Source organism: Macaca mulatta, chromosome 9 (genome assembly GCF_049350105.2).
Source record: "Macaca mulatta isolate MMU2019108-1 chromosome 9, T2T-MMU8v2.0, whole genome shotgun sequence".
NCBI classification, from domain to species: Eukaryota; Metazoa; Chordata; class Mammalia; order Primates; family Cercopithecidae; genus Macaca; species Macaca mulatta.
The window spans coordinates 113,015,203-113,030,698 of record NC_133414.1 but is presented as its reverse complement, the minus strand read 5'-3'; the positions used below and the strand labels follow the sequence as shown (position 1 = coordinate 113,030,698).

General features: G+C 39.6%; 1 protein-coding gene and 1 long non-coding RNA gene across 8 annotated transcripts in view; both read right to left on the bottom strand.

Annotated features, from left to right (window-relative positions):
• Window positions 1–16: 16 nt before the first annotated feature.
• Window positions 17–2,547, bottom strand: LOC144331286 (uncharacterized). The gene is made up of 2 exons (XR_013398324.1): window positions 2,410–2,547; window positions 17–1,631 (listed from the first exon to the last, which is right to left on the bottom strand). It is a non-coding gene; the product is annotated as an uncharacterized LOC144331286 (long non-coding RNA).
• A 685-nt stretch (window positions 2,548–3,232) lies between these two features.
• The window catches only part of SLF2 (SMC5-SMC6 complex localization factor 2), a 51,773-nt gene continuing 39,509 nt past the window's right edge, over window positions 3,233–15,496 (bottom strand). For 6 of the 7 annotated variants that reach the window (XR_013398275.1, XR_013398276.1, XR_013398277.1 and 3 more), the window contains 3 exons: window positions 11,430–11,516; window positions 8,510–8,578; window positions 3,233–6,472 (listed from right to left, as the gene is read on the bottom strand). Coding sequence is in view for 4 of the 7 variants with exons in the window: in XM_077947297.1 (XP_077803423.1) it covers window positions 6,437–6,472; window positions 8,510–8,578; window positions 11,430–11,516 (192 nt within the window). In the remaining 3 variants the exon portion in view is untranslated. Of the gene's footprint in view, window positions 6,473–8,417; window positions 8,579–11,429; window positions 11,517–15,496 lie in introns of those variants that run through there. The other variant, XM_028826771.2, reaches the window with a different exon arrangement.

The window sequence follows — 15,496 nt, the reverse complement described above, 5'->3', positions numbered from 1 at the left end:
AAAAATGTACACATGCTTTTACAAAGAATATCCTGCTTCATTTTTTATTTGTACCCTCATCCCATCCTGAGGAATTTATAGCCCCATTTTATGGATAGGGAAACAGGCTCTAAGACATTAAGTAACTTGTCTTGAAATTCATTCTTGTGTTTACAGAGAGGACAATCAAGACTGGAAAAGTCTGAGAAGGAGGAAGCAGGGTAAGCCTGAAGGGGAAATACCATTGGCAAAGGTAGAAATGTTCAAGCTTATGCACAGGCTTGTGTTGAGGCACTAGGGAAGAGGCATGAAAGAGGGCAGTTTGATTTGATGAAATTGCAGTGGGTAGGGGGATTCCTAGTGGGAAATAAAAGGGAATAGTCAGCTAGTAGTTTGAAGAAGACCACAGAAGAAAATCCTGAGATTATGGACTGAGTAAGGAAGTCTGAGATGGGAAGACCAGTTAAGGCAGGGCTAAGATAAATCTGCAGTCCTTATTAGAAAGTGGATTGGTGGTAACAGTGGAGGCAGGGTAGGAAGACTGCTGGTCCCTCAGTACCAGATAGGAGAGCAATTCAACTGTAGGGGCCCAGAAGGCTAAGAGGCACAGCTTCCTAAATGTTCACAGAACCTGCAGTGCTGACTTCAGATACCTCTGGAGGTGGCAAGTAGGCCAATGCGGCAGGCTCAGTAACTCACTCAACTTTATGAGCCAAGCTTTGCTCCTCTGAGGTGCTGATGGCAAACTCAGATATTGTTAAATGAGTAAAATGTGTGTGATTTCAACTATCACTGGACAGTTACTTCAGTACTTTTGATACTAGACCACAATCCATTTCCTTCTGCTATCCTCCCAGTGAAATCTCTAAACCTAATGAGAGTATCAGAGTAAAGGCAATTCATGGAGCTGTCTATAGGAAGCCCTTTTGATTGATAGTACATCTCTCTGCAAATCCAGCTGATAAAACAAGAACGGGGGAATACTGACAGACAGTGGAAAATAAAACTGGAAATCAAATAAAGAAATTAATCCTAACCCAGCCATAAATCTCCATCCTGGGACACAGGCAGGTCATTCTTTGAACAGTCACTACCCTGGCTGCTTCACAGGGTGGCTGTGAGAGGATTCCATTTGGAAACCTTCTGGAGAATTTCAGACACACAGAAAAGTATGAGTTTTGTTTTTGCTATTCTATTTTCCCCAACTTTGCTGTAAGAAAGTGGCTGAGAGTAGTGCTGGCCGTCTTCAGCACTTTGCACAGAATAGTTACTCACTGTAGCAGGGATCCTAGGTGAAGGGGGTGGGTATGAATTCCTGAAACTTGAGCAGGTTTCCTGAAGCAAGAGAACTCTGGCCTAGTCAAGCTGTCCTGCTTCCTGTTCAATGTGGCAGCATTTCTGTTCCTGCTTTGCCATCTCCATCTCTGGTTTGCCCAGCACTTTCCCTTTAGGTGGTGTGATCTTTATTTTGGCCATATATACAGCTGAGGAGCTTCTTCTGTAGGGGATGTCACCAGTGCAGCAATGCAGAAGTCTCACTATTCCAATGTGCCTCAGAAGCCTGTTTTGCCTGTTAAGTTTTCCTCCCAGCCAGTTGTCTTGGAGTCAGACCCAAAGCTGGGCCTTCTGGTTTGCCCTCTCTTGACTCCAGCCTAGGGAATGGTTAGCAAGGGAAAGGGAGTGTGAGGACATTTCCACAAATGCTGGAAAACCACCACCTATCACCAATTTCTCACCTTTAGCATGCTGGCTTTTAAAAAGTGAAAATTTTAATAAAAAAAAAAATCAGCAGGGATAGCTGGACAGAGAAGCCTCTGGAGCTCCCGGTATCCAAAGGAATAGGGCACACTTACAACTATAATTTTTGGAGATATGGTTTGCTCAGATGTCAGTACACCCTGAGGTGTCTGCTTAAGATCAATTCTGTCATCAGATAAAAGCCTTGTTAGAGCAGCAAGCATTTGATGAGTTCTTGCTATATGCCAGTCACGGTACTAGGCACTTTTCATGCATTAGCTCACTTAGTCCTCACAAACCCTGAAATAGACACCGCTATTATTCCTTTTAACAGATGAGGAAACAGTGAGTTTAAGTAATCTGGCAAAGATCAAAAGGCTAGTGTGATGAATCTGGGATCTGAGGTCAGGCCTTGGGCAAGGTCAAGGCCCTCAACTCGTATAAGGTTGTGCTGCCCACTCTCTAGTAAGTACTTACGGCAATGTCTCTGCTTCTGCCTGGGCTGTCATCCCTTGTCCCTCTGCCCCACTGTCAGAGAAAAATGCTCCCATTTAGTCTCTTTCTAACCAGCCTGTCAGAAGGGAGAAATACTGGCATGGTTTTGGAACTCAAGGCCTCTGATAATGCCTAGCTTCTATGAGCTCCAAAGTTTCTCCTATGAGGTTTCAACCTCTGCCTCCCAAGTTGGCATACCCAGAACTTATCTGCTTGGCAGGTTGGAGGTGATCTCAAGCCCTGCTTCTGGATTGTACAGCTTCTTCTTTCTTGGTCCTGGGCTCAAGAACAAGGGAGTCAGGTTAAGGGTATTCGTTTCTAATTCTCTTTGCCCCAAAACAGAAAGTATTTTAACCTGGATGCCAGGAGGTAAGATTCATGAGGGCTCTGTGTTGTTCACCACCAAATCCTTATTGAATCCTAAAGAGTGCCTAGCATGTAGTTGAGACTCAACGGTTAGAATGAATGGTGGAATGATAGCCGGGCATGGTGGCTCACGCCTGTAATCCCAGCACTTTGGGAGGCCGAGGCGGGCGGATCACGAGGTCAGGTGATAGAGACCATCCTGGCTAACATGGTGAAACCCCATCTCTACTAAAAATACAAAAACTTAGCCGGGCGTAGTGGCAGGAGCCTGTAGTCCCAGCTACTTGGCAGGCTGGGGCAGGAGAATGATGTGAACCCGGGAGGCGGAGCTTGCAGTGAGCCGAGATCGTGCCACTGCACTCCAGCCTGGGCGACAAGAATGAATGGTGGGATGAACATAGTGAATGAGGTAAGAATGAGATTACCGAATTCCTGATTGCAAAGTATACAGCAATTAACTGGGTTATATAAAAGTGAACTGTGTACAACGGTGGCTTTATGTTTTCCAGAAACCGGAGACATCAAGCTAAAAAACTGGACAATCCAAAGCAAGAAGAAATGTTTAAAAACCAGGGGACTGGGGTGGGGTGAGGGAACAGGGCATTCCAGATAACTTAGCCTCCTCAACTCCCAAACAAATATTACCAAACACATGTTCAAACTGAGAAAAAGCAGTTTTAATAGCACACACACACATATTCATAGGACTTTAACAAGATGTAGTATAAAATCTTTAAAAAAATAAAAGGAAAGAAAAAAAATCTGTATTTACTGCCTAAGAGCTGCTGGATTAACTGGCTGACAAGACTGTCCAGGGAAAACAAATGCACAGATAATGAGGTGAGCTGACACTGTTCATGAGTAAGGAATAACCACGGATCATGCTAATTGCTCTACGTGCCCAGCCGCCTGGACCCTACTTTTGCCTCCTTAGCGACAAACCACCACAGTCATCCCCTAATTCTCCAACTCAGTAGCTTGTTTAATGGGCTACCCCTTAAAATTTTCATTTTTAATTTAAAAATTACCCTTGGCTTAAAGACGCCATACATTATTACTGGTCAGTCCCCACCAATTATATTTGTTTTGATTACAATAAAAATGCAAATACTCCAACTAAGCCTGGATGATAACACGCCATTTTTTATCTTTTACATTTGAGATTTTTGTGAAGTTGAAAGCAAGCTACTATTTGCGTTTCAAAGCAGAAACAAAATGCAAACCTTCCAAAAGGTGACAAAGGCACCACTGCTATCAGGAGATAGAAAATGTACAAATGCTGTTACTTTACGGCTACATCGATGCATTTTGTGCACAGAGAGCCTCTTAATGTGATAAAACTAGTAGAATTATATTTTCAGTAACAAGAAAGGCAGTTAGAAAAGGCGAACAGTTACACACAAAAGCATAAACACAAGTACCTTAATGTGCAGCTTGCAAGAAGGGTAATAAGTTTGCCATAAATATCCATAAAATTAGACAAGGTGATTTTTGGCACAGTAATATTGCCAAACACACCACCACTCAGTGCAAGCTTTGTTGCCAAGTCCCCAAAGTGGCCTGACATTCTCTGTGCAATGAACACTTCTCCCTCTCTACCATCCCATTCACTGAGCAATAGCAGCAGGAGGGAGACAAAGCATGGGGACTCGAGGGAGAAGGAAAATACTTGATTTGGAAGAAAAACCATGGGCTACTTGTGCTAAAAGAGAGTCACAAAATTTTCTTGAGAACCCAAATGCAAATACTGACCGGACTATGACCTGGAGTCTGAAGACCTCTACCAGAGTCACAAATACAAGGGCCTAAACTGAGGTCTGGCCATTTATTTTAAAGGGATGATGAAATATTTTTTTCTAAAGGAGAAATATAATTAAAAATAGAGATTTTTTTCTTATTGGAACTGTTAAATAAAAATGTATCAAAGTAGTTTTAAATTTGATGGGCAGTTATCTGTTGAAACTGCAATACAAAAGGGTCACTTAAAAAAAAAACCTGAATAACCCACTTGTCCCCCCCATCAATGTACACAATTAGAAAATATTTACACACTGTAAATTACAAGCAATATAAGCAGTATTTTATACTTTGAGATTTTGTACACTTTACACAATGCAAAATGAGAAAAATATGAACACGTATAAAATTACACACAAATAATGTATCTACAAAGGATTAAATTACAGAATGAAAGCCCCCATCGTTGGGCAGATAGATGCCAGTTTCAAGTTTCTGTCAAATAGAACTCTTTGAATCTATCTCTTTAACCATAAGTGGCATTTTGTAACAATACCCTTGAGAGGTAGTATCAAGATAATAATATTCTTACCAGTAAACAACACAGAATAAAACTTTTGTTGGTCTGACTCTTGGAGCCTCAATCAGTTTAGGTTCTTGGAAACTGGATTTACTTAGTTTTCCCTATAAAATCTCTGACTGCCAATGCTTGATTGACATAAATTCAAAAGTTACTGATGCTATTTTAAATGATAAATTTAAGACAAAATGCTTTTTACTCCTAAGCCTCAATTTAGAGGTAGAAAGTTATTTTATTTTCTTGCCTCTCAAACCACAAACATCAAGTCCAGTTTCCGTTCCCCTCCATCATCTTTCCTCCTACAACTGGAGACACTAGAGCAGTCAGTCAGGAGAACAGGTCACTCAAGCCAATACTGAAAGAACAACAAAAAAAGTTGCCATTCTTTCAGGAAACAAACTCTCCTAAAAGGGACATCTAGTCAACAAAATAATTTTCTAGTTGGCTAGTAAGAGTTTGTTACTACCCCTGGGCTAAAACCAGCATGTGCACTTCCACGAACTCTCTACCATTTAAACCAAAGGATGGCTTTCCAGTGTTTAAGAATTTAAAGCAGCTGCGGTTTTGAAGTACAACTTCAAGATACAAGCAAACATACACACACACACACACATACACACACACAGACAGACATAGTGTCCCAAAGAATTCAGGTCTCTGCCAAAGTTATATACTCATGGAAACAAGGTTGTTGGAAACTTGTCCAGATCTTTAGGCTTTTACAATATAGACTTCTGTAATACGGTTACCAAGAGCCAGAATTCTAAGATATAGCCAAGATTCTAAGATTTAACCAGTATTTAAAATATATGCATTTAAAAGAAATCCAGAACAAACTGCATATGAATGTTCTGGCATCAAAACAGGGCCACTACTTTACAGCTTAACCTCTTCCTCTTAAGGGAATCTGACACATACCAAACTTTTGTTTCTCAAGTTTAAATGTATTTTAAAAACAGATTTATAATCTTGAGTAATGAAGGAAAATGCATGGATTGAAACCTCCCTGTGGTTTATAAAAGTTACAGAAGAGATTTATGCTTTTTATTACTAAACTCAGTTTTAAGCATTCCCTTTGTGTCCGAAAATAACCAAGAGGGAAAATTAAAACCAACTGGAACTTGGTCTTGCTTTCCATGTCCAACTTCTTAAGTTAGTCCAAGCTCTTTTCTTATATATTTCCTGTGATTATCCAAGTGACAAAAATACTATCTAAAAAAGATAATTGGCTTATAATTTAACAAAAGGAGTTAACTGGGGCAGGTTAGACATGTGACTATTAGCTGCTTCTACCTCTCCCCTCTTTTAATAAGACTCTGCGCTTTTGAAAGGTCAGTTGCCGTAACAATTAAGCAGATCATATTTCATATCTGCCTCAGAAATGGCAATTTCATTACCAGCTTCATACTAGATATTCAAGTGGCACATTTGCTGTACATTTTCTTGGCATTCCATTGGATTCTGTAATAATCCTTTCTACTCCTCTAGGAAAGGCTCTTATTGAATTTCTCTTGCTTCATATTTTTGCTGCTGCAACTCCTATTAAGAATCTGGTACCCAGAAATCATGAAGCTGCCCCTAAAAAAGGGGAAAAAAAGAGGGTAAAACAAAATTTAATCAGATTATGAATTACTCCTTATAAAACTACTAATCATCAGACAATAGGCTTTGATAAGACAAGTAATAAAATCTTTATATTGACTTATCTGAAAATTTATGGTAATCTGATTCAAATTTCACATACAGTGGTCAAACAATAAAAAATAGTATAAAATAAGTGCAGGATGTTTTTCTCACCACTGCACACATGGAGGGACTTAGTTAAGCAAAATAAATAATGTTAAGCTGATTAGTATAGTTTTGCTATTAAATTATTTTGTTTTAATACCACATCAATACATGACCAGCATTAAAAGAAAATCCACTAAGGTTAGAAACAAATACAAAAGCAACAAAACATAAATTTAAGATTTCTCAAAGACTTAGAGAGATTGCTTTATCTACTTAATATTCAGTGTTCCTATTATTTTGATATAAAATATAAGTAACTTCTAGGCCCTGGCTACTCAAAGTTTAGTCCCTGGAGCAGCAGCATTTGCATCAATCTGATAACTTGTTAGAAGTATAGAATATCTCAGTTCTCACTCCAGACCTGTAAGTCAGAATCCATATTTCAGCAAGTTCCTAGTTGATTCCTATGTACATTAAAATTTGAGAAGCGTCATTTTAGACAATCCTATGCCAGTTAACTCTGTAAACAAGCAGGCAAGCACACTTACTAGCAGGTGTTAAAAAAAATGTCCCTCTTAGGCAAAGACTCCTTAGACATAACATCAAAAAAAAGTGACAAAAATATATACATAATAAATAAAAGAAAACCGACACAAAGAATGGAAGAAAATATTTACAAATTATATCTCTAATAAGAGATTTGTAACCAGAACATATGGGGAATTCATACAACTCAATAACAAAAGGACCAATAACTATATTCAAAAATAGGCTTTTTGAAATGAAGTATGAGATGAAAAAAATGGACAAAGGATCCTAATAGACATTTCTGCAAAAAAGCTATACAAATGACCAATAGGCATATAAGAAGACGTTTAACACCATTAATTATTAGGGAAATGCAAACTAAAACCACAATGAGATTCTACTTCCCTACTCTCTACTATGGCTTTAGTAAAAACAAGTATTGGTGAGAATATGGAGAAATTAGAAACCTCAGACATTCTGATGGGAATATAAAATGATGCAGTGACTTTGGAAAACAGTTTGGTAGTTTCTTAAATCACTTAACATAGAATTACCATATGGCCCAGCAATTCGACTTCCTTTTCAAATGCTTCATTTGAGAACATATATTCACATAAAAACTTGCATACAAATGTTCATGGAAATATTTGTAATAGCCAGAATGTGAAAACAATATAAATGTCTAATAAGTGGATAAATAAATGTGACATATCCATTCAGTGGAAAATTATTTGGCAATAGAAGGGATATATATGCTACAACACTTATCATTATGTTAACTGAAAGCAGACAATTACAAAAGACTACACAGTATATCTCATTTACAGATGTCCAGAATAGGGAAATCTATAGGGACAGAAAGTAGATTAGTGTTTGCCTAGGATTTGGGAGGATTCAGGAGGGGAATCAAGGTAGTAGGGGAAAGGGGAATGACTGCTAATGGGTATGGGATTTCTTTTTGGGGTGATGAAAATGTTCTAAAATTAGATTGTGGCGATGGTATTCACTCTGTCAATGTATTAAAAACCACTGTACATGTTAAGTGGGTAAAATCTATGGTATGTGAATTCTATCTCAATAGATCTGTCTTAAAAATGCTCTTCATTGAATAACCTCCATTTGATGCAATGTAATATTTTTAAATTGGCTCAACCACTTCTGGAAATAAATTAATGAATATAAAGCAAACAAAAACTAAAAATAATTACAAACCATGTATTATACTGGCGTTTTCAGTTTATCTTAAGATAACTAGAAGCAAATGCACTGTTATACTCTATTTTATTTCAAACAGTATGAAGAGTGCCATTCAGCAAAACTATTAAGAATAAATGAAATTGTATAACAAAATGACACCTGAGTAGGCCGACAGTTCTGGATTATTTCCTGCCATTTTCCATGTATCCTGGCAACCAAGTCTTTCACCTTAAAAATATCAAAAACGGGAAAAGGGATTGGATTAAAACATCCTCACCTACAATCAGCTTAACACTACACAAAAGATCTGACAGTTGCAACAGGCCCACACTCGACAACTCAATTTGATTTCTGTCAACAAAGAGAAAATAAACTATTCATCTTTTGGAGGAGATCTCAAATCATAAGTAATTAATAAGACTTTCCTTTATCATCATAATCTAAACTATTGAATGTTTATGATTTAATTTTCCTGTTATTAAAGATCATCCCAAAAAACACGTTCTCTGCCTTCAAAGGAACTTAACTTTAACTTGCTGGCTTTTGAACAACCAGACAGAGAAGCTGAAGGGTGGTCTGTGTCAACAGACCCAAGGCTTTGGCTGCTCCGTGCCTTCCCTGCCCAGCTTCCCTTTGAAAGGATCAAGGCCATTAAAAAAACGTTTATTTGTTCCTCTCCACATTATTAGAAGATCCAAAATTCACTGTTACTCCTCTCCATGTTTGTGCCATGTATGAATCCCCTTTAAATACCTAGTATTTTCCTATATTTGGAGGTTTAGCAAGTCTCTATGCAAAACTGAAACTTTACCACAAAAACCAAACTCTGTCACTCTAGAGATGCTCAATTAGCTATTGAACATAACTGCTTGAGAAAAATGTTTTAAACAACTTAGGAATTTTATATCAGCTTTAAATTTATAAAGTAAATTACAATCTCTGCTTTTTCCTTCGTCTACAGTTCAGCAAATAAAGTTTCTCCAAAACAATCACCAACTTTTCTACAATAGAGGCTTTTGGAAAGGCAGACAACTCACCTATGTCAGCAGGACCATCCCTTGAAGCAATTTCCACAGACCACTATGTCGCTTTCCACTTTAAGTAAGAGAAGCACTGGCAACAATCTGTGCCAAGTCCTTGTCTTTAAGAAATATAAAACTTGGGTGGTCCCCTTTTAGCATGTCTGTCAGTAGTAGCCACTACCAAGTTCTACAGGCCAGCAATTCTGGTCAATGAATGCTCAAAAGAATGTGCTTCTGAAACTAGAGTTCTACTCTTGGGCAAAGAGCTATCCCCTACAGGTATTTGAAAATCAGAAATCTGAAAACAACTTCATTAGTTGCTTATTTTTGTATTTAACTTAAATTTACTAAAATAAATACATATACTAAATCCGAATGGGCATTGTTCAAATGACTAACCTTTGCAGCTAATTAATGTAAGATATTAAGATACAAAGCTGAGGCTTCATATTCAATGACTATCCAAAGATAAGAGGCAAAAAGAATCAGCATTATATTACATTACCAAAGCTAAAAGATAATCTTGGAATTAAAAAATCCTTAGAAAAAAGTATTTTTATTTTATTTCGTTTTATTTATTATTTTTTTACACAGAGTCTTTCTCTGTCGCCTAGGCTGGAGTGCAGTGTCGCGATCTCAGCTCACTGCAAGCTCTGCCTCCTGGGTTCAAGGGATTCTCCTTCAGCCTCCTGAGTAGCTGGGACTATAGGCATGCGCCACCACACCTGGCTCATTTTTGTATTTAGAAAAAAGTATTTTAAAAGTGTCTGATTTTATGTTTCAGGAAAAACTGTCAGATCATTCTATTAATACTAACATTACTTTCCTACTCCATACTCATAGATTTGGCTTTTCTACTGTCTTTGAGTATATAAAACCTTTAAGAAAAAAAGCTTAGCAAGCTTAGTGCTGAATCATTTCCACCCTAGAGCTCAGACTAGGTGATGTATGACTCAAAGATTTGAAGACTCCTGGCTGGATGCGGTGGCTCACATCTCTAATCCCAGCTCTTTGGGACACCCAGGCAGGCGGATCACGAGGTCAGGAGTTTGAGACCAGCCTGGACAACACGGTGAAACCCCATCTCTACTAAAAATACAAAAAAATTTTGCTGGGCATGGTGGCGGGTGCCTGTAATCCCAGTTACTTGGGAGCCTGACGCAGGAGAATCACTTGAATCTGGGAGGCGGACGTTGCAGTGAGTCGAATTCATGCCACTGCACTACAGCCTGGTCAACAAGAGTGAAACTCCGTCTCCAAAAAAAAAAAAAAAAGATTTGAAGACTCCTTCCTTTAATATATTCTTCAATGGAACATTCAAAGAATAACAGCTAAACTATTTCTACTCTATGAATAAAACAAGTTTTCAACCATCATAAAATTTCAAAGCCACTGTTTCATAACTTATATATTTATTTAAATAATGCTTCAATCCTTGATGGTAACTTAAGCATGAAGGTTTTAACATGTGTAATGGGGAAAAATAAGTATCATTAGTACTAGAAGTATTTTTCTCCTTGGGTGTCAGGAGTTTCAGAACAGAAAGCAAAGTGAAAAGTGTATTTGCTTTGAGATTTTTTTTTCCTTTCACTTTTAATTTAGCTACACTAATTTAGCAGGAGCTGATTTCTGTTATTAAAAGAGAAAGTCCTATTTCTAATCTTACATGTTTCTTTTTTTTTCGAGACAGAATCCTATTCTGTCTCCCAGGCTGGAGTGCCATGTGTGTTCATAGCTCACTGCAACCTCAAACTCCTAGGCTCCAGTGATCCTCCTGCCTCAGCCTCCCAAATAGCTGGAAGTACAGGTGCATGCCACCATGCCTGGCTATTTTTCAAAATGTTTGTAGAGATGGAGTCTTGCTATGTTGCCCAGGCTGGTCTTGAAGTCCTGGCTTCAAGCAATCCGCCTGCCTCAGCCTCCCAAAGTATTGGGGTTACAGGCATGAGCCACCACGCCTAGCTTTATATGTTCTTTTTCTGAATATAGGCCTGTATGCTTCTATCCTTAAATATTAACGTAACCAAGATTAAGAAAAAAAGAAAAAACACACTTACCTTAGTTCTGTAAAAAAGTCTTGCATCTTCCCTAATATCACATTTAACATGCTTTTCCAAAGCCCCACAGAGTAGCACAAAGTGTTTCTGTGCAAAACAAATGCAAGGGATGAAAACAACTCTGAAGCATTACAAATTAACAAAGAAGAAATTATGCAGCTAGAACAACTAAATCATTTAAAAATCTATTATTCCTGTTAGCAATGCCTGATGTTAACTATCCCACATAACAGTAGTTGTATCAGTGAAAGTTGCTTCCATGACAGTAAGATTATTAGCTTAAAAAATATACACTCTAACAAAAGTTGTTTTGCTATGCATGAACTCACATTAATGAAAATTAACCCCAGAGCTCTAACTGGGTAATATAGTACTCAGAAATTTAAAGAGTCCTTCCTTTAACATACTCTCTAATAAAATATTCAAATAACAGCTAGCCTTTAAAAAAAAAATTAAAAATTTTTTTTTTAAAGAAATGGGGTCTGGCTCTGGTGCCAGGCTGGAGTGCAGTGGCACAATTATAGCTCACTGTACCCTTGAACTCCCCAGCTCGAGTGTTCCTCCAGTCTCAGCCTCCTGATTAGCTAGGATTACAGGCACGCAACACCATGCCCAGTTCTTTTTTTTTTTTTAGACGGAGTCTCGCTCTGTCACCCAGGCTGAAGTGCAGTGGTGTGATCTCAGCTTACTGCAACCTCTGCCTCCCAGGTTCAGGCGATTCTCAGACTCAGTCTCCCGAGTAGCTGGGATTACAAGCGTGTACCACCACACCCAGCTAATTTTTATATTTTTAGTAGAGACAGGTTTTGCCACATTGGCCAGGCTAGTCTCAAACTCCTGACCTCAGGTGATCCACCTGCCACAACCTCCCAAAGTGCTAGGATTACAGGCATTAGCCACCGCACCCAGCCATTTTTTTTTTTTATTTTTAAATTTTTTTTTTTTTTTTTTTTTTTTTTTTGAGACGGAGTCTGGCTCTGTCGCCCGGGCTGGAGTGCAGTGGCCGGATCTCAGCTCACTGCAAGCTCCGCCCCCCGGGTTTATGCCATTCTCCTGCCTCAGCCTCCCGAGTAGCTGGGACTACAGGCGCCCGCCGCCTCGCCCGGCTAGTTTTTTGTATTTTTTAGTAGAGACGGGGTTTCACCGTGTTCGCCAGGATGGTCTCGATCTCCTGACCTCGTGATCCGCCCGTCTCGGCCTCCCAAAGTGCTGGGATTACAGGCTTGAGCCACCGCGCCCGGCCTTATTTTTAAATTTTTTTGTGGAGACAGGGTCTCACTTTGTTGCCAAGGCTAGTGTCAAATGCCTGGCTTCAAGTGATCCTCCCACTTCAGCCTCCCAATGTGTTGAGATTACAAGCATAAGCCACTGCACCTCGCCAGCACAACACTGGCCCATTTGATATTTGATAATGTTGGTATCTTATGAATATATTATAGTGTTGCCAAGGTATAATGGTTAAGTTCCACTCCAACAAACAGAGCTAACATTTGCTGACAATCTTTTCAATATGACATGGTTATAAGACCATATCACACCCCTCTTTCTGGTATATATGGGAATTCTTATAGCAAAATCAGTTTGTGACTTTTTTTTTTTTTAAGAGATAGGGTTGGCCAGGTGCAGTGGCTCACGCCTGTAATCCCAACACTTTGGGAGGCCGAGGCGGGCAGATCATGAGGTCAGGAGATCCAGATCATCTTCACTAACATGGTGAAACCCCGTCTCTACTAAAAATACAAAAAAGTTAGTCGGGCGTGGTGGTGGGTGCCTGTAGTCCCAGCTACCTGGGAGGCTGGGGCAGGAGAATAGCGTGAACCCAGGAGGCAGAGCTTGCTGAGAGCTCATCCAGCCTGGGTGACAAAGCGAGACTCCATCCCAAAAAAAAAAAAAAAAAAAAAAAAAAAGAGAGGCTCTTGCCTTGTTGTCCAGGCTGGAGTGCAATGGTGGGATCATAGCTCACTGCAGCTTTGAACTCTTGGGCTCAAGTAATCTTCCCATCTCACTCTTCTGGGTAGCTGGGACTACAGGTATTGCCACCACACCTAGTTAGTTTTTGTTTTTGATTTTTTTTTGTAGACACAGCATCTTGCTATGTTGCCTAGGCTGGTTTTAAACTCCTAGGCTCAAGCAATCCTCCTGTCTCTGCCTCCCCAAGTGTTGGGATTACAGGCATGAGCCACCACACCTGGCCCTATTTTTTTTCTATAGGAACGAGAGAACCATTAATAGAGATTCATACTTAATTCTTTGAAAAATTATGCATCTTAAATTTTAGAAATGTATAGACGTAAGCACTTCTCTCATATATACTTGGTTGAGAATGTAAATGAACACTTTCTGGGATGAAAATGTGGTAATAGCTATTTAAAATAGTTAAAATTTGAAATATTTATAAACTTTGATCTAACAAGTCTACTTCTAGGAATTTACCTTATAGCTACGCTTGAAGAAGCGGGCAAAGATATATGAATAAGCATGTTCATATTAACACTATGTGTAATCACAAAAAACATACTGTTTATCAATAAAGGTTTCAAAATACTACAGTTATTAGACAGAAGTGCTAATATTTGATTTTTTACATATTTTTTGAGACAGGGTCTCTCTCTGTCACCCAGGCTGGAAGGCAGTGGCATGACCACAGTGCATGGCAGCCTTGACCTCCTCGGGCTCAGGTGTTCCTCCTGCCTCAGCCTCCCAAGTAGCTGGGACTACAGTTATGCGTCACCATGCCCGGTTAATTTTTTTTTTTGTAAAGATGACATTCTGCTATGTTGCCTAGGCTGGTCTTGAACTCCTGGGCTCAAGCGATCTGCGTGCCTCGGCCTCCCAAAGTGCTAGTATTACAGTTGTGAGCCACTGTGCCCAGCCAAGCGCTAATATGTTAAAGAGAAGGCTGGGCGCAGTGGTTCACGCCTGTAATACCAGCACTTTGGGAGGCTGAGGCAGGTGGATAACTTGAGGTAGGAGTTTGAGAACAGCCTGGCCAACATGATGAAACCCCATCTTTACTAAAAATACAAAAATTGGCCAGTGTCGTGGCGTACACCTGTAGTCAGAGCTACTCAGCAGGCTGAGGCAGGAGAATCGCCTGAATAGAGGAGACGGAGGTTGCAGTGACCTGAGATCGTGCCACTGCACTTCAGCCTGGGTAACAGAGCAAGACTCTGTCTCAAAAAAAAAAATTTTTTTTTAAAGAGGAAAAAAAGGAAGTTGCAAATGGTACTAATACTATGATTCCATTTTTGTTAAAATAATTTAGTATATTTTATGTAATATATTAGTAAATTGTGAAGAAATTTACAACAGGGCACTGGATTGTAGGAGTCTTTCAGTTTTTACTTTATATAAGTTTTATAATAATCACTCTTGAACTCCGGGGCTCAAGTGATTCTCCTGACTCAGTCTCCCAAAGTGCTGGGATTACAGGCATGAGCCACCATGCCCAGTTACTGACTTTTTTAATCATAAAAATTTATAGCCAGCGCGGTGGATCACGCCTGTAATGCCAGTACTTTGGGAGGCCAAGGTGGGCGGATCATGAGGTCAGGAGTTTGAGAGCAACATGATCAACATGGTGGAACCCCGTCTCTACTAAAAATACAAAAATTAGCCAGGTATGGTGGCAGGCACCTGTGATCCCAGCTACTTGGGAGGTTGAGGCAGGACAATCGCTTGAACCTGGGAGGCAGAGGTTGCAGTGAGCCGAGATTGTGCTAGTGCACTCTAGCCTGGGTGACAGAGCAAGACTGTCTCGGAAAAAAAAATTTTTTTTAATAAAATACAGGAACCATGTAAGAACATTACAGACAGATGACTATATTAGCTTCTAATCAGGAGAGAAAACACTTTTTTTGAGACAGAGTTTTACTCCTGTTACCCAGGCTGGGGTGCAATGGCGCGATCTCAGCTCACTGCAATCTTCGCCTCCTGGGTTCAATCAATTCTCCTGCCTCGGGCTCCTGAGTAGCTGGAATTACAGGTGCCCACCACCACGTCCGGCTAATTTTTTGTATTTTTAGTAGAGACAGGGTTTCACCATGTTGGTCAGGCTGTCTCAAACT